The 24601-nt window shown below is 37.6% G+C and overlaps 1 protein-coding gene across 1 annotated transcript in view; it reads right to left on the bottom strand.

Moving 5' to 3' along the window:
- Positions 1–8818: 8818 nt before the first annotated feature.
- Positions 8819–24601, bottom strand: part of UBXN2B (UBX domain protein 2B) — a 29447-nt gene continuing 13664 nt past the window's right edge. The window contains exons 5-8 of the mRNA XM_002918333.4: positions 23760–23869; positions 20307–20444; positions 14188–14349; positions 8819–13192 (exon numbers count right to left, since the gene is read on the bottom strand). Of these exons, the coding sequence (XP_002918379.1) occupies positions 13030–13192; positions 14188–14349; positions 20307–20444; positions 23760–23869 (573 nt within the window). The 3' untranslated portion in view covers positions 8819–13029. The remainder of the gene's footprint in view (positions 13193–14187; positions 14350–20306; positions 20445–23759; positions 23870–24601) is intronic.

Here is a 24601-nt window from a genome sequence, read left to right as displayed (position 1 = left end):
AGAGAGAGACAGAAAGAAAGAAAAAGAAAGAAAGAAAGAAAGAAAGAAAGAAAGAAAGAAAGAAAGAAAGAAAAGTTAAGGAAAACCTTATCGTGGCTGCTTCTGATCACTGAGGGTCACAAAAGTCAGTGCCCACACTGGGGAGAAAATTGGAGAGTGGACAGTGAGGCAGTTCAAGGGTTTACACAAAGCACGCTTGGTTCGGACTCCACTGAAGAGCAAGATAAAGGAATCAGGAAGACAAGAGAGGTAGGAACGTTCAAGGAGAAAAACTGTTTTCCCTTACAACTCTTTCATGAGACAGAAAGACACAGAATGAGAAACAGTAGGAGGGGGAGAAGGGGAGAGAACGAACGAATGGATGAGAATAAATCAGGACTACTTTAGGAAATAAACAGCTGAAGGAGATTATGAAGAGTCAGTAAGAAAAAAGATATTGTCCTAAATGAACAGTCACCAAGTGACACAGTGGCGGGGATTGTTGAATTCTTTAGTGACAAAAAGTCCTAAGAGAAGTGAATAATTATGTAATCAGAGTACTCAGTGGTGCAGAGATAACAAAGGATAATTTCACAGAGTCCTTACAGCACAGAGAGAACAAAAGAATCTTGAGTGGAAATCAGAATGAAATCAAGCGAAAGTTTAAAACAGGAACAAAGAAGAGATTTTTGAAAATTTAGGATAGGAAAAATTGATCAACCGTTAGAAGGTTAATGAGAAAATTTCAGTAGATAGTTGTTAAACTAGACATCATCTCATCTCGCATAATTCCCATTAGCCATAAGGTAGGTACAGCATAAATAACGAAGGCATAGAGTCTGTGTGCGTGACCAGCTGGTAAATGGTGAAGTCAGGGGTGAAACCGAAGCCTATACTCCACCACCATTAACATTTTTGTGATTAATGAGCATTAACATTTTGAATACCTTAGTATGCATTAATTTTTTTTCTTCATAGCTAAGAATATTAATCACATTTCACAAAACTAATCATAATTTTCAATATTCCCAGCCCATATGTCACAAGTCACCCTCAAAATACCATTTAGAGTAGGTCTCTCCAAATCAGGATCTAGTCCTGTGCACACTACAGTAGCTGTACTCCTCACCCCTCCTTTACTCTAGAAGAATCTCTTCTTTTCATGACATGGATCTGTCCTGTAAAATTTTTCATCTTCTGGATTTGTCTGATTCTTTTTTTTGACAATTTTTAACTTATTCTTCTGTATTTTTCCTATAAAGTGAAAGTTACATCTAAAGGCTTGACTAATTGAAGTTAAATGTTTTAGTTGAGAGTACACTGCGTGTAGACATGTGTCTACACCACAGGCAACCCACTAGGAGATGCGTAGTTCCTGGCTATTCCACCATTGGGGGTGTTAATTTTGGTCAATGAATTAGGGTGATGATGGCCTTTTTCCATTATGCAGTCATGGTTTCCCCCTTGTGATGAGAGTATAATATTTTTTGATGTGCCCTGGGCAAATTGCATAGAAAATCCATTTCCTCCCAATCAATCATCTGATAATTTCAATACTAGCTGATAATCCTTATCTGAGTTAGTAATTTCATTAGGGACTTCAAATAATGGTTTTATATTTGTATCATCATCAACATTTATTAGCTTTCACTTATCGCTAGGGCTACTGGTTATTAGAAATAAAGGTCTGTGGGAAAGGCAGAGTAAATCTGTAATGCTTCCCTTTCCTTACCAGTTTTCAAGCTGAGGAGTTGGTTTAATGGTTTCCTCAAATGGTGACAAAGAAGCTTTAATGGCTCTTTGATAGGCATGAAGGACTTAGGGGATTTTCATAGACCCAGTGTATTTTGGTTAGCTGAAATCTTTTTTTTTTTTTAAGATTTTATTTATTTATTTGACAGAGAGAGAGAGAGTGCACAAGCAGGGAGAGCTGCAGAGGGAGAGGGGGAAGCAGGCTCCCCACAGGGCAGGGAGACCAACCTGGGACTCAGTCCCAGGACCCTGAGATCATGACCTGCGCTGAAGGGAGCTGCTTAACCCACTGAGTCACCCAGGTACCCTCAGTTAACTAAAATCTCGATGCTGATATGGTATCAGTGGGAATCACATCAGCCTGGCTCTTGAATCCATTGGTCATTTTAAGTTTCTTTACTTTTAGTCACAAGATAACCTGGGCTCACCTTGTATTTCCCTTTCCTGAACCTGGAATCAGCCATTTCTTGAAGGGGTTCTGGTTACATTTAGTGAGGAATAATATTGGAAACTGAAATTTGGACTAGAGAGTAAGAAATTTGTTCATTTTGTTTTTCCTAAATAAACCATCATCCTATGGTAAATCTTTTCTAACTTGACTTTGTTCTTATGATGAATTTTTTCACATCATTAAATATTCTACATTTAAAAAAATGAATAGAGTTTTATGAAGACACTATCATTTTTTTTAAATTTTATTTTATTATATTATGTTAATCACCATACAGTACATCCCCAGATTCCGATGTAAAGTTTAATGCTTCATTAGTTGCGTATAACACCCAGTGCACCATGCAATACGTGCCCTCCTTACTACCCATCACCAGTCTATCCAAGACACTATCATTTTTGTTGACTAGATCTGTACAGTTAGACACGAACATCATCTTTTTTAAAAGCTATTAAACAACTAGGAAAATTGTTTTGACCGTAAAGTTATCTTTAACCTATTTGTTAACACTATACTTTACCAGCTAGTCTACAGACATTATTAGACTAAAAATGCTTTTAATAAGAATACTCAAATTCTTTTGCCAGTAGGATAGTGCCAGAAAACCAACCCAAAAGGAAGAGGATAAATAACACAAGTTATATTTTCTATGGATTTACTTATTGCTTTTCACCGAGTTGTATCATTTGATCATCTTTCTGTCCATGATACCATCTTTAGGCAGGTTATGTTGGTCAGCACTTAATTTCATGGAAAGAGTCAGAATTCTCATCTCCTTGTTCTGGAGATAAAGTAGAGTTGATGGTGGAGGCATGATGAGCAGTGTAAGACATCAAACTCTTTTGCCAATCCTCTCCAGTTTAATTCTACAATTCTGCCACTTCTGTCTCTAAGAGTGGGCTCGGTGATCATAAAGTTGCATACACAATTCTAGAAGGACTGGTGAGTGTAAGAATTGAAATTTGAGTAATCAGAATTTAGCCAAGGAAAACAGGAGGGAGTATGATGTGGGGGAAAACAAAACAAAACAAAACAAACACACACACACACAAAATAAATACTTTCCAGGGAGACTGGCCTGTGGCATATGACAAAGTGTTAAACATCTGGGCACTATCACACTAAAAAAAACCCCCAAGGCCTAGTACATGAAACTATCAATATTTTTCATTTAATATCATTACATTTCTGAAAATGTGAATTATATTTATCCCTGTATTCTTTATGTGTACTACAGGTCAGAAAAAGCAGTGCTCAATGATATTGACGTCTGGGTAATTCCCACTTCTTACTTTAACAAATTTTATACTCTCCTTTCACATCACTTGAACAGTAAGGGAGACAGAATGATGTACATCCCTTTCCAGGGCCTATACACCCTCTGGTGGAGACAATAAGTAACCAAATTCCCACATACTGCTGTTGTAGTATTAACTTGTTGAAGGTACTGTAAGATGTCGTTTTATTAACAGCAGCACCTGGATCATTACGAAGATCAAGGGGGCCTGTGGCCTTAGGTATTTCTTGTCAGATGATGACATATGAAAAAAAAATTCTTCCCTCACTTTTCTACCTCACATGGCTCCTCCTCCAGACATATGTTTTGGTGGGTGGAAATGCAGTTCTTCCATCTTCCATGCTGGGTTGTTTTCTGAGATTGGAGTCATTTTGTGAGAGTTAAACTGTAATTGACAATAGCATTTTTGATATTGTTAATTGCTGCCAGGCAATGATAGGTGCTATAGTAATCTCAATTCTTTTCTTATATTGAAGGTAAACCATGTACCAGCACCCAGTCTCCTCTCCTACCATATTTGTTGTTGTTGTTGTTTTTGTTTTTGTTTTTTATAGTACATAAGATTTTTAAAAGCCTGTATGAAGAACTTTTCAGATCTCTAGGTTTATCAACTTTTTAGCTTCCAAGATATTCTGGCTTAGAGTTATGAGTAAGAATACCAGTACTCATTCACTAGATCAATGTAAAAAATAATTTGATATTCATATCTCCAGTTAAAAAACAACATATCCTTATGGAAACAGAGTCAGGTCCCTTCAAGTACTCTGCTTTTTCTGCCTCACGGTTCTTTTTTTTTTTTAAGGTTTTATTTATTTATTTATTTATTTATTCATTTATTTATTAGTCAGAGAGAGCGCAAGCAGGGGGAGCAGAGGCAGAGGGAGCAGCAGACTCCCCGCTGAGCAAGGAGACTGACGCGGGACTCGATCCCAGGACCCTGGGATCGTGACCTGAGCCAAAGGCAGATGCTTAACCGACTGAGCCAGATCGTCTCTCTGCCTCATGATTCTGGTTGAATAAAATTGCCAAGGAGATAGCAAGCAATGGAGGAAAAATATAACAAAACTTTGAACTATATTTGAATACTCCGTACAAAAAGTTACATAGCACCAAAATTACCAAATCATCATAGATTACCATTTTACCTGAGGATGGTTTTGGTGGTGAAGTTAAGAGTTACCATATTTGCTGAATATATTTTAGAGTATTACTTAACATGCTGAAAGTTCCTTAAAGTGCTGAATACTTGCCACGTTTGCTAAATACCCTTTAGAAAATGACTTAATCTTTTATCAGTCATCTATCAAACGAGTGTCCTGCTATTTCCATATCTACGCTACAGATGATTAGTAAGAAATGAGGACAACGTTTGTTGCCGACACTGCTGGACATTGGAAACGGAAGCACACCAAGAGGAGGGAGACACTCACTGACTTCACCTCTGCTCACAATGTGATTTTCCCATGAAAGTGATGGGGATAACACTGATTCTGCTTGTCTCGGTTCTCATGAAGGTTTGCCTCACCTCATCTTCCCTGCACTTGACTCTTCTCCCTACACATTTGAGGATGGAGAACCCCTTGCTCCAAGGAAAGCTCCCAGTAAGTCAGGAAGTTTGGGAAGTAATATTTAGAAGTATGTGGAGAAAAAAAGAGAGAAGACAACCTAATGAGAGAATGACAGGAGAAATAAGAATGGGAGTGAAAGTCTGCGTGTTGGTTGGAAACCACACACCACCACTATTCCCAACCTCCACATACATATGGTATGAGGATTTTTAGGTATTTTGGTAGATCCTCGGAGTCACAGTAAGCACTGACTATTGTTTATAACAGGAAGAATATGAGGAAAAAACCAAACATGCTTTTGCATACACTTACATGCAATTATTTGAGTAAAAATCTTAGCCTTGATTGGAGAACCAACCAAAAGTGGAATTAGGGGACTTAGGTGCAGGTATGAAATGAAAAACTTTAAGTCATAAAATTTACAACTTCTAAAAATGCAAACATCTTTCATAATTTTTTTCACTAGTAGATTAATGTAGATCCTCTTATTTAAAGCAATAATTTAGAGAAAGAAAAAAATAAATACAGTTTGTGAATCATCCAGTGGTCCTTCACATCTGAGGAGATTAGATCAAATGAATACATGCCACACACTCACGGAGTCATGTGTGTGACTTGGAATCAAATCTAGTGTCTTTGCTATTTTTACTACATCTAAAAAAAATGATTAAGCTGCCTAGGCATACAGTTCTATGTAAAAGTCATTTATGTCAAGGGCTGCACATATACACCCTTGATCACTTACAACTACGAGCTCTAGTGCCATTTTAAATGTCAAACATACTTAAGATTTGTATTTACAATATGTAAAAAAAATCTATGCAAGTTAAATAAGTACTAGGCATTTTAATATACATAAAAGGGTGTTATTAAAGAACACCAAAATTAGAATTTTAAACATCATTTCTCTCTGAAAAAATAATTTCAAGAACACTGAATCTCACACATGTTTGCTGATATACTTGTCTGTTTATAAAGGTTATTTGGAAATCTGTAACTCCAGGTCAATTTCTGCTTTCTTTGCTTGCGTGGAAGATTGGGTAATGGGAGTTAATTTAGAGAACAAGAACAATATAAAGTGCCTAGTGAGAATTTTCTTTGCAAGTTCAGCCAAATTGAGAGTCAAGCCAAAGTCAACAGTTCCTCAAACTAGTTTCATTTCAAAGGCACGAGGGATGTGTCAATAAAGTCTCAAGCAACATCTGACTTTCTACAACTTTTCAGTTAACTAGTTTACATGTATTTTAGCACACTCCCAATTGATTGATTAAAATTCATTTAAATCAACTTCCATTTTGAGGTATCAGTATTAAAGTGACAAATAAATGACGATGAGGTGTCACATTCTAAAACAAAACATTAATGGCTAAAATGTTTAAATAAATTACATGAAAGTCACATAATTAAATAATAGCTCTTATGAGGCTAGTAGTATTTTACCTCTGACATAAAGATAAAATCCATAAGGGAAATCATATTATAAACAGCAGATCACATGACCAGTCAGCAGCACACCTTTCTGAGTAATCGAATAGAACATAATGGGTTGACGGGTCTCTGGGTCTCTACCATGTCTCTAGAACAAAGTTCTTCCTTAGCCTTAAACTTGTAGAATCACAACACCTACTGCTGGGATTCAGACAATCTCGGATGTTTCTCATACTGTTGGGAGGGCATTCTTTAGCTCTCTTTACCCTAATTCTACCATGGGAACTGCCAGGACCATTCACTTATAGGGGTCGGTGCTACCACTCCTGGAAATGAATCAAGTCTGCCACTTACAGAACACTTTCTCTTCTCCTTCCTTTAAAACCCAAACAAGTATTTTCTATCACCAGTATGAACTCCGTTGGCATTTCTGAATCTCTCAATTTTAAAACATTAATGCATACATTTGTCCAACATTCAGAGGGTGCCATTCTTAATTCACTGATTTATTACTTATTAACCATTTATCTAACCATCAAAGATACAACAGTGGATAAGAAAAATCTCTGCTCTCACAAAGGCACATTTTGAGAATCTGGGGTGTTAAAGTTAATTCATTTATTGGGATCCACAAAATGTAGGATACCCCAGTGGCCTGGCCCATCACAATTTTATACCCAAGCCTGCTCTCACGGGCAGTGCCGGTCAAGGAAACGACACACACCAATCACAATGCTCCAACTCAGCTTTAGCTTGCTCACCTCACCCTGGAAAGGAGGCCCTGCTAGCCTTAAGGAAACCCCCCACCTCCTAGCCAATCATGCATTTCCAAGTTGCCTCTTCTGCTGGCTCTAAAGCTTGCTCTTGCTCCCGATCCCTCGGGCTCGGTGCTCCAGCGCTTCTGAGCACTGTACTCTCCCATCCATGGATTGTTTTCCTTGGATAAAGGACGTCAAGCTCTTACTAAATAGTTTTACTTTCATCATTTGATAGGGGGAACAGGAAAGATTGTCTCCATGTGAGATGTTGACAAAAGCCAAACAAATTAACAAGAAAATATCAGGCATTGCTAATGCTGTAGTAACAGGGTAATGTGACTAAGAGATAAGGGCATGATTTTAGATTGAGGCCTCACAGAAGTCCTCTCTGAAGTCACACTTATATAGAGGTCAGGGTGATAGAATAACAGAGGGACGTTGGCCATGAGTAACATGCTGCCTATCAAAATAGGATCCTGCTCTTGGTAAGCCCTCAATAAATGTTCAGCCCAAGTCGTTGTTATCTAAGATACATAGCCCTTACTACAAATGAATCACACGTGCTTTATTAAAGAATATAAAGTCAGATTCATTTGAGTTGCCATAAAATACCTATGTACACCATGTTTCAAACGGTAACATCTACTTACATTACGGACATTTATGTTTTCAAGGGGAAAAAAAAGACCTAGACTTCATGTTATCATGTATTTTATAATATACATATATAAACCACTGATTTGTATATAATTTTACTATATTAATAAAAACAACCCCCTCACCTCAGGGAATGTTAAATCTGAGTGATTGTACTAAGAACGAACATTTCTTTCTTTTTTTAAAAAGATTTTATTTATTTGAGAGAAGGAGAGAATGCGAGCAGGGTAAGGGGCAGAGGGAGCAGCAGACTCCCCACCGAGCAGGGAGCTCAATGTGGGGCTGGATCCTGGGACTCCAGGATCATGACCTGAGCCGAAGGCAGACGCTTAGCCAATGGGCCACCCAGGCGCCCGGAACACTTCTTTTTACAAGGTGCTACTCCACCCTACCTCCTCCTACGCTCAGAAGCTCAGAGCTGGCTAAAAATTCCAGGCTGCTGGGAGCACAACCTCTGCTTCTACTTAACTACATTCATGTTTTCACTCTCAAGCCTACCGATGTTCTGAATCTTTGTAGTATTTACAGTTGCTACTTTCTAATCAACATAGATTCTGATAGCAAACTAAAAATTATACTTTATACCATTCCCGATCCTAGGATTAAAAATGGTTAAAACTGTTAACCTTAGAAAAAATAAGCCTTTCTCACAAAGACAAAAATGAAGAACAAAGCAGGAAAGGTGTTAAATGTGGAAACGACGATATGGGACACTATAATTAACAATGTCCTAAAAAGTACATTTGAAAGGTACACTATGTAGATAAGGGAAATACGAACCAAAAAAGCAAACACGAAAGCATAAAATAAAAGGACACATACTCATTTTAAATACTCTTCTATTCCCAATCAATGTTAAGGCAAGAAAAGTCATAGTCTTAAAACACATGTTGTGACAAGATTTTCAGAAATCCAGTCTGGCAAAAAGTTAAGAAAAATTTGCACCTTTATTTTTGTGGAATAAAAACAGAAACAGTAACGGGAAATTGAAGTAACATTGCTACAATTCAGTTCTTCTCTGTCCATCAAAAAGATGCACCACAAGAAATTAAAGCACAGGTAATGTTATTCATGCTTTAAAATAATCCATTAAATCACTCAAATAAAACTGCAAATCAAGGAAATTTTGAGAAGGATTTTCAATGCCTTTCAGTGAAAATGGTCTTTATTGGTAAAGCAGACACTTAAAACTTTTTGATTACGTAGGTCATGCAAAACAACTGACCTCACACATGGCTGTCCACCTGCTCACTGTAACATCATCTTTGGGGAGGATTATAAATTTTATAAGTTACAGTGACTGCAACAGTAAAAAGAATTCAGGAGAACGACTGTAATGAAGCAAAACACGATGTAGCACAGGTGCAAGTATTGTTCTGAATGTTTAATTCTCCCTCCTGCTATGAACCTCTACACTTTGGGAGACTATCAGATACAAAAACGGCAGTCGCTTCTGTATGTGCATCCACAGGCACTCCCTCTACATGATAAAAGGAAACCACAGGAATAACATTTGGAACACAGTTCTACAGGGTTTGGTTAATCCCCTCACCCCATTTTGTTAATCCAAAATAGGGCAGTGCCCTTCTATTTAAAATGTTGATTTGTTTCAACAGGATATTTCCTAAGGACGATGATTTTTGCTCCTATGGAAGTGGAGTTTATCCCTGGTAATATTTTGCACTGCTATTATTTATATATTCTCCAAGTTGTCAATTGGTGGAGAGGGGCATGGCTTCCTGTTATTAGGAATAATCTTCTCACGCTGCATTGTGACACTGAGAACAAGTTTCTCTGTGGTGGTACCAACACTTCCATCCTCTGGGATGACAGCACTGCCAGTAGGAAAACCTCTACCACAGGCCAATTCACCTCCTTGAAATAAGCAGAGCCCCCAGAGACAGGTGAATTCCAAATCTCCTATTGGCACATTCAAGTCAAGTGGCAGTGAATAGGCATAGTAGACTTTCCCAGACACCTGGCTATGGGGCGCTGCTGGAACAAATACCAAACACCTAAAAATGAGGGCGTAGCTCTGGAATGAGGCCGTGGGTAGAGGCTGGAAGAATTTTTAGGAGCATGGCAGAAAGAGGCAGGATTGCCTTGAACACTGCTAGTGATCTATGGATGTTAATGCTAGTGAGGGCTGAAGGAAGGAAAGAGCATGGTAGAGAGCACCTAAATTGCCACGGTCATTATATAAATCGTCGTAAATGGACTGTTAGAAGAAAAAAGGACACTGAAGGTGCTGCCAGTGAGGGCTTGGTAGGAAATGAGGAACATGCTGTTGGAAAGTGAAGGAAAAGAGATTCTGGTTACATAGTGGCTTTTAGCTGCAATGTGTCTGCAGTTACGTGGAAAGCAGAAGTTGTAAGGGATAAACTTAAGACATCTGATTGAAGAGATTTCTAAGCAAAGTGTGCAAGGTGCGGTCTGGTTTCTTCTTGCTGGTTATAATACAACATGAGTGAAGACAGACAAATTGAGGAAAGAACTGTCACATATAAAGAAAACAGGACTCGATGACTTGGATATTCTTGGCCTACCCAAATGACAGAAGACATTCCAAGTAAGGGATTCACTGTCGGGGAAGCCAGCTCTAGGGAGAGATGAGGGTGCAGCTATGCAACCTTCTGCTAATACCTGAGGAAGGCCTGAGTTTTGTCACACCACACGTTCTTTGAAGAGATGAAGGGTGTGACTCACAGATCCTCTCAGCCTTCTCAGATAAAGCCCCAAATAGAGATGGAATGCTTTGTGCAGGGGCCTCTGGTCTAAGGAGCTGAATCCTCCTAGTAAGCACACAAGATCCCCAAGTTTCTGGAGAATGTTAAACCAGCAGACACTGCTACCTTAAATTGAAAAGGATGCAGATGGTATGAAATGAAGGATGGCGGGACTTGCCCCAGTTCCACAGGTAAGAAACGAGCTGAGGGGACTACTCATGCGCACAGGTGCTGCCTTTCAGGAAAAAGGAGAGAGGACTCTGAGAGGACATCACAAGCCTAGGAGATGGTGCTCCGGACCACAGTGATTGTTCCAGGATCTGACACCTAATAGGGTGTGCATGGCTCCTTTCTAAATCTTGGCACAGGTGGCTCCTTTTCTCATTCCGTTGTTTGTTTGAACAGGGATGTCTATAAACCCTATTTTATGCCTGTCCTACCATTATATTTGGGAGGAGATAACTGGTTTTCTAGGTTCGCAGGTACACAGATGGAGAGGAACGGTGTCCCAGGAATCATACCCGGACCCTCACTCATACTTGATTTAGATGATTTAAATGAGGTTTGGGAGTTTGGAGCTGGTGCGACTCAGATAAGATTTTGCACTTCGATGCTATAATGGGTTGACACTTTTGAAGCACCTTTGGATATGGTGACTTCACGTGGGATGGGTGTGCCTCTTTGGTGCAGGAGTAGACTGTAGTAGTCAGAATGGCCTCCAAAATATTCATGTTCTAATCACTGTACCTGTAAATTTGTGGCCTTACATAGGAAAAGGATTTTGCCAATGTGATTAAGTTAAGCATTTTGAGATGAGATTTTTCTGGTAATTATTCTAGGTAAACCAAATATAACACAAGGGTCCTTGTGAGAAGAAGGAAGGACAAATAAAATTCGTAGTAAAAGATGTAAGGACAGAAGCAGAGATTGGGAGGATGCAGCTAAAGTGAAGGGATGCCAACAATCTTGGAGGAGGTAAAGAACAGACTCACCCCTGCAGCCTCCAGAGGGAACCTGTAATATGTCACTTTGCATTGTAAAAGGGACTTTAACCATGCAGCCAAGCTTACGACAGGACCTGATGATGGGGAGATAATCTTGAATTATCTGGTCCGCCCAATCCAATCACGAGTCCTTAAAAGCAGAGAACTTCTCCTGGCTGTTGTCAAAGAGATGTGATGACAGAGAAGAGTCAAGATGTAGCATTACTGGCTTTGAAGATGGGAAGAGGGGCCACAGGCCAAGGAATGCAGGTACCCCTAGGAGCTGGAAACAAGAAAATGATGCTCTCCTAGGCCTCTCAGAAGGAACACAACCTTGTCAAAGCCTAATCTTAGCCAGTGAGACCCATGCTGGACATCCAACTACAGAATTACAAAATAATAAATTGGTGCTATTTTAAGCCACGAAGTTTGTGGTAATTTGTTACAGCAGCCACAGAAAACCCAGCAGGAGTGGTGACCAAAAATGAAATGGTGTCTGGGAGGAAGAAAAAGCCTTTCTAGCATTCCTGATATAGCCTACCTCATTCAGGAAATACCTGGCTTTGGCAGAAATGCAAATATTTTTGCTGGTAATTCTTTAGATCCAGTCTGGCTGAAAGAATTTACATTTCTGAATTTGTACACTCATTTTGCCCTGGAGTAGAATACATTCTGGGTTGAACACTTAGAACAGTGTTCAGTATATATAGTGGGTCCCTTAGAAAAATGTGTTGAATAAATAAATGAATGTGATCAAGGCAGGCTCTGGGAGGGATTGTAATTACTCTATTTTAAAGTGCTGTTTAACGGATCTTTTCAAGAACTCCTGACCTTTCTGTCCCTGTTTCTCGTTTATGATGGTCATAGTTCTGTAAAATAAAACGCCAAACCGTATTTTTTGACACTAGGAATATAGCTAAATCAGTAAGTAAAAAGGACGCATACAATCTTAATAGAAGGAATAATTATACGATCAACGTATTTCAAAATCAGAATACAGATACTTTTCAGTATATATCACAGAAAAAATTCCAATTGATCACAGGATTTCTTGATAGCTGTTGATCAAGGTACTATCAAAAAACTCTAGTGCAAAGGTTACCAAATGCATTTATCAAAATGGGGTTCTGTTCATTTTCTCTCCAAACACATGTTGTTACATTAACCCAGAGCATGTAACAAATTGGTTTGCCTGAATATTTACAAGCTAACAACACAAACCAGCCCTGCAACTAAAAACTCAAACATATTTATCTCAAAATCTATTCCTGGTCCAAATTCATCTGTATTAGGCTGGAAGACAGGATAAGAATAAAACTGAACTTTATCTGTATAAATAATAAAAATAATTAGTTTTCTCAATGCTCTAAGTATTTTCCTTTTATGGCACATTATCTTTCCTACATGCTACTGCATGGATAGGAGCAGTATTATTTTAGTTGCTGGAGTATCACAGTGTTAAGAATATCTGCTTCTTGTAGTGTCAGGCTTTCATCTGTTAGCTCTTTATTTGGAAATGAAGTCACAAGAATAAAGTCAAGAGCCGCAAATTCAGGACGGGACTGTACAATAAAGTCCCGGACATCCAGGATCCTGAAGAAATAAGATAAAAATGATTTGTGATATAAAAGTTTTATTTTCATGTAAGCTTTTAGCTAAAATTACGTGGTAGTAATATAAATCACACAATTCTACTCCTTATTTAAATGTGCTGTAATTTTTAAAAATTTACATTATTTCAATGGATGGATTTATATTGGATTATAGATAAAATTAACTCTGGAGTATAGCTAATATTTACTTTTTCTGTAAACAGAGACAATCTTTAGGTGAGTTATGCATAAAATAAATGTGAACAATGTTATTAAACTAAAAGTGCAGGTCCTACATTTTTCAGAGTATTAAAATATCTTAGCAGCAGATGACCCAGAAAAAGGTACCCCAGACTGACAAGGTGAGTCTATAACTATGGAAGGTTTAAGTCATAATTTTTTAAAATTATCCTTTTTTAAAAACGTTCACATATGTCTAGCAATTCAACTAAGATTATAAATATATCCCTTAGAGGCAATCAAGAAACAAATAAAAATGGTACGTTATTAGTACAACAAATGTATAAATGAATGTTAAATGACATTTAAAAGTTTATTTAAAGCACTTGACAAAAAAAAGTACTTGACAGCAGCACAATTATATTTTATCTACATTACAAATTTATATTGTGAAGAATTTGCTAAGTAGAAAGTTCATTCTAAACAGAATTATCAAAATTTTTAAATGAGTAAAGTCCAAATAAGTTTTTACTATATTTACCATATTAACTCATATTTGATCCCACTTCACATGGTTTTAGCAACAGTGCAAAAGTGCAACTTTTAACAATTTTATTTTTGAGTGATAGCTGAATTTGTGTTAGTATTTGAGCAGTTTACAGAGGATACTAATACAGCTATTATCCTTGTAGAGTATTTTTCTTCTCTCAAAAGCTTACTTAAAAAGCACACGTAAATAATTTCATATTCTTCATTACTCAAGTGACATAGTTTATAAAGATAAGTGACCACGTGTGAAACCACAAACGAGCTTACCTGTGTGTACTATTGAATCTTTGTATCAAGCGACTCCCATCTGCTAATCTGATTTGAATTTTTGTCGTTGGCACGGAATCATCAATAAGAACCACCGCATTAAGTATTGACTTATCCTCCTCTTCTGGGGATGAAGGTGTACTGACTATTTCAGGGGTGAGGCTAAGAAAGAAGAACTGAAGAATTAGAGCACGAATCTGAATCCACCCTAAGACATGACACACTGAGGACAGTGGAGTAACCACCCACATCCATGGCTGCCGCTCAAGTGCTCCTGCTATGACTTCTGAACCAGCAAGAACATGGCGTCCTTTGAGTCTCCCATACTTCTTCCAAGTTCTTTTGTTATATTAAAATTATTTTGTATGCTATGGTTCTAGTTTAGCTTATCCAATCTCTTTCAAAAGCTTAACTTTGTGTTCTTTGAAATTCCATGAAGCTGTTTGGGACAACAGTCTTCACTCAGAAATCTGAGCAACTCTCAGTTAATGTCAAAGAATGACTATGAGTACAGACAGATTTGGTTTCAAATCCCAGCTATGCCAACTGTATAAACTTGAGGAAGTAAATTAATCTCTCTGAATCCCAGTTTTATTATGCATAAAATGGGGGTGGAATAATACGATGTTATGATGTTTTGTAGGTTGTTTTATCAGTAAGCCCCTCAGTGCCTACAACAGTGTTTCAACAGGCGCCAGCTATTTTTGTACATCAAAATAGTGTCTATTTTGTATCATATATATATGATGATACATATAGTGTATCATCAGCACTAAACTATTAGCTTAAACTTATATTACTTAAAAACATCTGATTTAAGTAGTTGCTGCTTTATAAAGAGAAGTAATTTCTATGTGCTAGTGAGGAATGAAATTTTATATATGGTGATAGATTTATTTTTTAATTTTTTTTAAAGGTTTAATTTATTTATTTTAGAGAGAGAGAGTGTGCACACAAGTGGGGGGAAAGGAGGGACAAGCAGACTCTACACTCAGCACAGAGACCAACACTAGGCTGAATCCCCGGACCCTGAGATCATGACCTGAGCCGAAATCAAGAGTTGGACGCTTAACTGACTGAGCCACCCAGGCGCCCCTATAGTGATTGATTTATAATAAAAGTTATTTGATACGACATCTTACCATTGGAACTTGATTACTAATGACCTTAGCACTGCTTTCTTAGTGCCTTCTAATGCTAGCTAGCAGGATGACCTATCATTGTAAGCTGAAAGTCAGTGTCAAAAATAAAGTATCCTTTTGGTTAAGAAATTAAAACAAATTAAAACAAATTTAGCCAAATTCTTTATAGACATCAAATCTTAATCTTCTCTAACTTACCTAAAGGTATTATTTAATAGTCTTAATGTTTATTTTTTCAAACACGGAGATTCAGATGGCATCCTATAAATTATTTTCTTTTGAAAAAAATAAGTATATATTTATTAGTATAAAAGTTCTAGGAGCATTCTTTGCTCATCCTGACTCTTATTCCCACCCAAAGTTTCCCAAAATATACAATAAAGTAGTAAAAAAACTGGTACTTACTGCTAACACTTCCCCTTTCTTTAGCTGTTTCCTGACATATATTTTATAATTGATTTCAGAATACATATGATAAAGACATGAAAAAGAAAATGATGATTTGCAATCACTGACCAGGTATTCTTAAGGAATTTTCTTTGGAGTTTGGAACTGAGGACTTAACAGTTGTACCACCAAGTTGGTTCACTGTGCCAACAGTCCAGTGTCCTTTATACAGTGAGAGGTACAAAACCAAAGGGAAGGGACACTGAATGCAAAAGACCTGTTATCTCTTCCTCTGCCTCACCGATAACTAGGCGTATAGATTATTATTACCATCACTACCACCAACCCAGCCACGACTGCGTTTGTCACTTCATTTAAATCATGATGTGAACGAGGGAGTAGAGGCTTAACAGTTAACAGCGTGGATCCAGGAGCCTGACTCCAGGATGCTTGACTCTGCCACTTACTAGATGTGTGACCCAGGACAAGTCACTTAACACTAAGTTTCCTCATTTGCAAAACAGACAACAGCAGCACAGCTGTAAAGATGAAGTTTATGAGGACATACAAGCATTTCAAACAGTGCTTTTATATAGTTGACACTTCCTAGAAGGCAGCTGTTAGCATTGAGGGAAAAGTTATCTCTATTAGCTGAGATGCCTCAGACCCGAGTTTCTATGGTTTAATGCTTTCTGTTTAAAATACATTCTGACCAGATAAGCTTCTTCTCAAGATATAAAAAGAGAGTACCAGGTAAGGAAACTAGCTAAGGAAAGCTCTTTTGTGTGTTTTTTTGGTAAGATGTGTGTATGTCAAAATGAAATTATATGGAATAATAACACCTGAGGACAGGAGTGGATTTTCAAGATAGTTTAGGCCAACTGTATCATTTTACAGGAAAACAACAGAGTCAGAGACTGAAGGACATGCTCAGAGCCACAGAGAGGTAGTTAAGCGAGTTGGTAAGCGAAGTATAAAAACACATTTAAAAAAGTTATAGTAACTTTACTATTTAGCCTTCAAAGTTGTACCTGCTTACTACTTAAAACTTTCTCATCATTCAACTGATCAAAATATAATGACATTTTCAATATGCTGTTTGCATGTTTCAAGCATTAAAAAGAAAATTTTTAAAAAAAGAGGGAAGTTAATTGATAAAGCAAACTTTCTAGGCAAACTGGAGGAAAGGATGTAGGTTGGTTGTAAGAGGAGTGAGTCCCTTGGTCAGGAAGAGAAATATCTAACTTAAGAGAAGGCAGTAAAGATGGATTTAATAAACTTTGAGGCTAAGAGGAATCTATTACAAAAGCTAATTCTTGTCAGGCTGGAAGCAAAAAGAAATCTGCTGAGATGAGGGCAGGGAACATTTGGGATCAGCCCTTTGAGAGTGGGAGAGGCGCAGCTTGTCTGCCTAGCATGGGGGTGCGAACGTCCCCAACAGCACTGAACTGCACAAGGGCAGACAAACCCAATGGCTGAACAGTAAGGCAAGGGGCCGCAAAGCTGCTGGGATAAGAAAATGAAGAAAAGGCAGGAAGGGGTTGTTAAGCTTAGAGAAGACAGCCCTTAAGGGTCCAGGGATCAAGATGAAGTCAAAACTCAGGTTTAGTGGCCAGAATGGGCGAGTGACAAACGGACTCTTTTGGACTGCACAGTATGAAAAACAGGCAGCGACCGTTCTTAAGCAGAGAGATTTGCTTCAACTCATGATCTGTATCATCATACGCACAAGCTCAAAAGCCTACAGTGACTGTCTGCTTGTTAGCCATGTTTATCAAAAATGATTCTATAATTTTCAAGGTCTGTTGGGCTCTAGTCCAGCTCACTAAACTAATTTTTAAGCAGTCGTACAGTTTATTCTGCCATTGTAAATTTGCAGTTCTGTACCTATGATTTGCTTGTTCCTACGATATTATATGAAGGAACAAGGTAGTATTTTTAATGCATTTAGGTATACCCCATAATTATTTGTAATATCACAATAAAAAATTAAGTTAGTTTCCACCTGCGTCATGTTCTGTTTGCAATAAGACTTCCAGCTATGGAAGACAATGGAATTATTTCCATTTCTGTTTTGTTTGCTTCTTTTTAATTATATTTCTGTTCAGTAGTTGCCTGGAACTCTTGGGAAATGAGCCATTTCAAAAAGTTACTTTCTAAATACATAAAGGTTAACTGTTAGAACTTTAATATTTTAACAGATTTCTTAATGTAAATCCTTCTAAAATGTTCTATGCAATTCCATACTTTCTTAGGACTTATATTCAACTACTCAACATTCTAATTCGTGTGTATCAAATAGGCTCACAACATCATGTTAATCTCCTAGTGTAATTTCCTACATGGTAGAAGCTGAAAATTCTAAAGACTACATTTTTCGGACTTCCTTGCAGTTAGGATTTTATATAATTCCACCCTTCTACCAAGCAACAAATACACTTTTATGGTGAATGTAAGCACTGTGAAGTGTACATTATGCAGATTTTCTGGTTACCAAGGTGTTGGAGGCATTTGATTCTTCTACAGCAGCCATGATGGAATGTTCCAGTGTCTGGTCTCTAGCTTCATGGGCACTGAGCAGCTGATGGGGGCACAGGAAATTTTTTCTCTAGAAAGTTCTCTGTTGTGTTTGTTTCTTCTATGAAACTTTGGTTTGCTAGCTCCAGAAACTCTATAACACTATCCAGGGCTCTGTCAGAAGCCCCTTGTTAAACTAGTAGGTGGATTCTGTTTTCTACAATCAAAAACCCTGACCAATATGGCTAATGATTAACAACCCAGTATTCTCACCACTTATTTTTGTCATTCCCCTCCATCATTGCCTCCTTTCTGGCTATTTGCCTTATGAGGAGAAAGGCTGGTCTTTGTAAGATATGACAATGAGATAGTATCCTTATTTTCAGTTGTCGACTGTAATCATTGGCTCTTCTCAGCTATCTTCCCTTTATGCTACTTCCTTCAATTTCAGTTATAGATTTACTGTTCTGCTAACCAAGATGTGCATTTTAACATTCATTCTTGGTCACAAATTTAAATAAGAAAGAAAGAATATGTACAAAGCGGAGAGATGGCTGGGCATTTTACCTGTGCTCTAATTAAAAATCATAATCTCAATAAAAATTAAGAAATGAGAAGTGCTAGGGGTGCCCAGGTGGCTCAGTTGGTTAAGTGTCTGCCTTTGGCTCAGGTCATGATCCCAGGGTCCTGGGATCAAGCCCTGCATCAGGCACCCTGCTCAGTGGGGAATCTGCTTCTCCCTCTGCCTCTGCTCCCCCCCAACTTGTGCTCTCTCTCTAATAAATAAAATCTTAAAAAAAAAAAGAGAAGTGCTAGAAAATGTTTTTAAAAATATATCTGGAGGTCATACTTATAAAAACAAACCAGAGGAAGAAAGAACAATCAGGACAAACCTGACCTGTGCTGGTAGTAAGGAGAGATGAGGGAGAAAATTTCCAGGTAGACCTGTGAGTGGGCACTGAAGGATTTGGGTCCTAAGAAAAGCCAGGGTGACATGTGTTCCTGTATTCTCTACATGTCTCAGAAATCAGTTTCTATCAGGAGAAAAGGATACAGAAAGGGACACTTGAGGTATGAAAGACAAGTGTAAAGAACTGATACGAATTTTTTCCTATTCTGAGAAATGCAAGGGGAATGGAGAACCGTAGTGCACAAGGCAAGTGAAAAGAACCTGGAAGGGAAGGAATCACAGGAAAAGGAACAAAGGATGCACAAAAGCGTATGCTGGAAACATGGCCAATGCTACAATTTCACATGTCACCTGTAGTAACATGTGGACAAATACAGACTTTTACCAACATATTTTACAAGATTTATGAAAATTCTTTTAAGCCAAGGCTTTTATACAGGAGTCCACTCACACATTATACAACATATATTGGTTTCTGAATTGTATTCCGCAAAGTCCTGGGGGATCTTTAGAAGCATTTCCAAGGCAATTCCTTCCTTCTCCTACAATAGAAGCTCTGGTTTTGTTAAGTGTTTTAAGTGTTGGGTTTCCCTAACATGAAGAAGAGTTTGGTGGCTTAGCATTTACTGAAAACAACCAACTTTAGCACATTGCTCTTGCTGCAAGAGCTTACTAATTACTTATGACAGACAGGCATGCGTATAGCTGTGATCTAAGATGCCTACTGTTCAATCTAATCAAGAACCGTTTATAATTTCCCCTCTTGAGTCCATGTAATCAGAAAGAGGCAGGATGGCACAATGGTAAAAAGCACAGACTTGAGCCAGTGTGTGGGTCTGAATCCCACAAAGTAACCACTGGCTAGCTCAATCACCTCAGGCACACTACTGCATTAACAAATGAAGTAATCACAGGACCTACATCTAAGAGTTGTGTAAGTGAGTTAATGTATGTTAAAGTGCTTAGAGCGCCAGGAATGTGGTAACTGCTATCTAAGTATTAACTACTAATATTATCACTAGATTTGTGTATCTAATTCCATCAGCAAGGTCTTCAAGGTTCATGCTTTAGTTGTTACTTTCTAGGTTATTTTGCTTTTTTTGATTCTCAAAGAAAACTCATGCTGAACAAAGACAAATGTTTTTCTTATTTTAGGGTTTTACCTTCCAAGTTTTTGTCCTTCTCCACTAAAAGCCTTGAACCTCAATCTAGGTTTTATGTATTCTTGATCCTGATGGTCTTCCATATCCAAATTCACATGGCCACCATGAACCAGCCGCTGAAGCTCCAGGGGAATCTCTCTTTTAAAAAGGGAAAAAAGTTTTAGTTGAAATTACTACAATCAAGTCATAAGTTATCCTGCAAAACAGCAATTTTTGCTTAAATTATAAAAGTTTCCATGATGACTGATTAGTCCCTATAGATATTTTCTTCTTCAAGTTGCATCACATTATGTTACCTCCAGCTTTGCTTTCCTTTTTCAAAACTGTTTTGGCTACTTAGGGTCTTTTGTGGTTCCATATAAATTTTAGGATTGTTTGTTCCAGCTCTGTGAAAAATGCTGTTGGTATTTTGATAGGGATTGCATTAAATCTGTAGCTTGCTTTGGGTAGTATAGCCATTTTAACAATATTTGTTCTTCCAATCCATGAACATGAAATGTCTTTCCATTTCTTTTTGTCATCTGAGGTATCACCTCACGCCTGTCAGAATGGCTAAAACCAAAAACACAAGAGACAAGTGCTGATGAGGATGTGGAGATAAAGGAACCCTCCTGCACTGTTGGTGGGAATGCAAACTGGTGCAGCCACTCTGGAAAACAGTATGGAGGTTCCTCAAAACATTAAAAATAGAACTACCCTATGATTCAGCAATCGCACTACTGGGTATTTATACAAAGAATACAAGAACACTAATTCAAAGGGATACATGCATCCCTATATTTATATCATTATTTACAATAGCCAAAATATGGAAGCAGCCCAACTGTCCATCAACTGATGAATGGATAAAGATGTGCCATGCACACACACCTGGAATATTACTCAGCCATAAAAAAGAATGAACTCTTGCAATTTGCAATGGCATGAATGGAGCTAGAGTATAATACTAAGGAAAATAAGTCCATCAGATAAAAACAAAAACCATATGCTTTCATATGTGGAATTTAAAAAACAAAACAAGCAAAGAAAAAAAAAGAGAGAGAGCCTTAACTATAGAGAACAAACTGATGGTTACTCAGGGATGGGGGTGGGTAATTGGTTAAACAGGTGAGGAGATTAAGCAGTGCACTTGTCCAGATAAGCACTGGGTGATACATAGAATTACTGAATCACTATATTGTACACCTAAAATGAATATAACACTGTATGTTAACTATACTGGAATTAAAATTTAAAAAAAATTTGCATCACCCTATTCTTAGTGATTCTCAATATAGGGACTTTTTGTTGTCACAGTGATCTTGGAGTGCTTCTAACATTTAGGAAGCCGAATTGCAAGACAGCAATTTATACCTAAATAAGCACTAAAAAATTCCTGAGGACATAGTAGTTAATGCACATATTTATTTCCAAACTCTCTGGAAGAAGTTTTGAAAATTGATAGGCATCTTTAACCAGCAGTGTGATTCCTGAGTGCTGCTGTCGTGCTTGGTCAGGATCCAGAAACGAGATGCTCTGCCACAGGGATTCATCTGGCCTCAAGTCTCGTCCTGGGTTCCACGGAACCATGGAATGCCCTGCCAGAGATCTGCACGGATGACAACACGTCTGTAATGTCTGAGCCTAAAACTTCAACTTAGGGTCTGTCTTCCAAAGAAGAAAAAAACCCTTTTTTTGGGGGGGGGCACTGCATTAATACCCTTTGAAATTTTCAGGAATACATGTATCATATAAACTAAGAGAAGACTGCACTTTGTTTTGTTTGGAACTTTTATCAAGTACCTGACTGCAACACCACTGACAGTAATTACATTGCCAACCTCACATACCTCATTATTCCGTTTTTATGTTTGTCACATCTTCTTGAGAAGTGCTAGACTGCACATAGGTGCAAACTATTTTACTACTTTTATTATGTTCTGGTGTGGTCAGACCAAAGCATTTATAAACTGAAATACATACAATTTTATGATAAATTATTTTATTTCAATATATTTAAGATAAATTTTGTATCTTTTTTTAGGGAAATAATATGCATGGAAAGATTATATTATCCATGAGTTCTTCTTTCAGGATATTGAAGGTGGTATTACTCCATATTTGTCATAAGTAGAGGACACCGATTCTTCACTTGACCACTACTATCTGACATCAATCATTTTTCCAAGGAGTCTTTTCTAAAATGGTTCTTGAACATAATTTGTACTTCAGGATATAGTAAAACAAACAAACAACAAAACTCTTTTGGGACACTCTGACTCCTTAAACACTAGACCACAAAGTCTATGGCTTATTTTTATTTAAGAATAAGTGAATTTCGAGGTACATTATAGTACATCCATCTTCAATATGTTCTTGTCTTCCAACATCTTGAAATAAGCATCAATTTCCACAGCAATGTTGATCTTCCCTTAGCAGATGAACGAACACTTCCCTTGTCCAGTCGCTTCTAGCTCTTCCCAGTGATTGCAGGTTTCCAAGTCCACAGCATTGACTTAGACTATTATTAGCTTGTATTTACCACCACCACATACTGCCTCCTAGGACAGCTTCCCACCTTTCTCAAAGGACTTCAGCATATTGATAACAGCATTTTTTGCCATTTTTTTGGTATCCTGACATTATCTGGTAGAATCTGAATCTCAAATTCAGATTTCATGCTAGTGTTCTAATACTATTCCTTTCAAGGTCCTTGACTCCCTCAATGCCAATGAGTTTCACCTCCATTCCACTTCAGCCACTCTCCTTGGACATATCTGTATCATTTGGAAAAGCCCCACATTCAGTTCCTGAATGGAGTATAACCTATTCCGGTCCCTTCACTACTACTTAAATCTCCCAGTTCATCACCGACTTTGTGTTTAGCTCTATTTCTACTTAGGAATGGTCACACTGTCAGCCAGTGAAAGTATTTTCACAAAAGCTTTAATAATCATAGCAAAATCACTTCATTCTTCATCCTCTAGCAAGAAGGGCTGGTGAGCTATGATGTTCTTTCCATAGGTCAGAGCACTGTATATCTGGTTGACTTTCACAAATCATAACTTCAAATTAACCTTTTGAAATCTGTCAGCAGTAATGCCACTTTAAAAGATTTCTAAAATAAGTTGCTGAATTTCACACATACACGCAATGAGAGTCATCTTGTTAACAGTAAGCAGGATAGTGGCTTAGAAAGCGGGCATCTACAGGCTAATCAACTAGACTGATTTATTACATTAAGATGTTTCTTCTTGGAATGGGGACCATCGCTTGATCAGATTTTGAAAGTGACCAGCATCTACTGCCACTCCCCACCAAATTAAGAACCAGAGACTTACAGATAGCAACGTATCCTTTAGATACTTAAAAATACCCTTCCCCCCAGCAACCACTTACATAATATATTCCAGTATCTTAAAAAAAAAAAGTCCCACCCTAAGTAACAGATAGAATACAAGTAATTCATCTTACCCTCTTTTAACAGACTCCAGAAATTGAGCATTTGGTGGGTCATTATAGGGTCTCAGTTCTCCATCATCTAAACTGAAACCATTGCTCCATAGTTTAAGCAAAATCTGAACCTTTTGAGTGTAGGAAAAAAGATAAAGAAATACAAGAATCCATCTGCATCAAGTAATTTTAAGCTTCAAATGTGATATTTCACAACATATTCACCACATAAACCACCTACTTTATTTAAAATATGGAGTTATTCATATTACTTCAGTTACTGTTAAAATAAAGATGTAAATGAAAGCAAGTGTGTTTGCTCAGCAGATTTGTATGTAGCTTAACAAATCGACAATACCAAAGCTAGATCCTGGCCCTGATGTACAATTATTCTGGTTCATAGAGAAAACGAAAAAATGACAGCATCAACCTGTCACTCCACATCCACTTTTCTCCTTCAACCACACCTATATTCCTGTCTGCTACTCAGGGCTTAAATATTTACGTCAAGGGGCAAGACAGAATTTCCAGTGACCCTTCAAGGCTAAAGTAAACATGTTTAAATGAAATTAGAACTCCAAATTTTAAAACATAAAAACAAAGAATGACTTTAGGAGTTTCCTTGTTTACAACTCAGCTAATTCTCTATTATGACAGTTTACTACTTACAATAATTATTACTGTATGTATACAAAGCTCATTTTGACAGTGAATCATATATTCTTTCAACACGCAGAAAAACATGTAGAAAATACCAGCAATCTAAGTGCAAGGCACAATTGAGATACAAAATATAAAATTTGAGACTAAAAGCTTACACATTAGTTCTTTTAAAATTCATGTTTCAAAAAGTAACAGAAAAG

The sequence above is a fragment of the Ailuropoda melanoleuca genome, chromosome 9 (genome assembly GCF_002007445.2).
Source record: "Ailuropoda melanoleuca isolate Jingjing chromosome 9, ASM200744v2, whole genome shotgun sequence".
NCBI lineage: Eukaryota > Metazoa > Chordata > Mammalia > Carnivora > Ursidae > Ailuropoda > Ailuropoda melanoleuca.
Note: the sequence above shows the minus strand (reverse complement) of the source record. Positions and strands in the feature narration are given on the sequence as shown.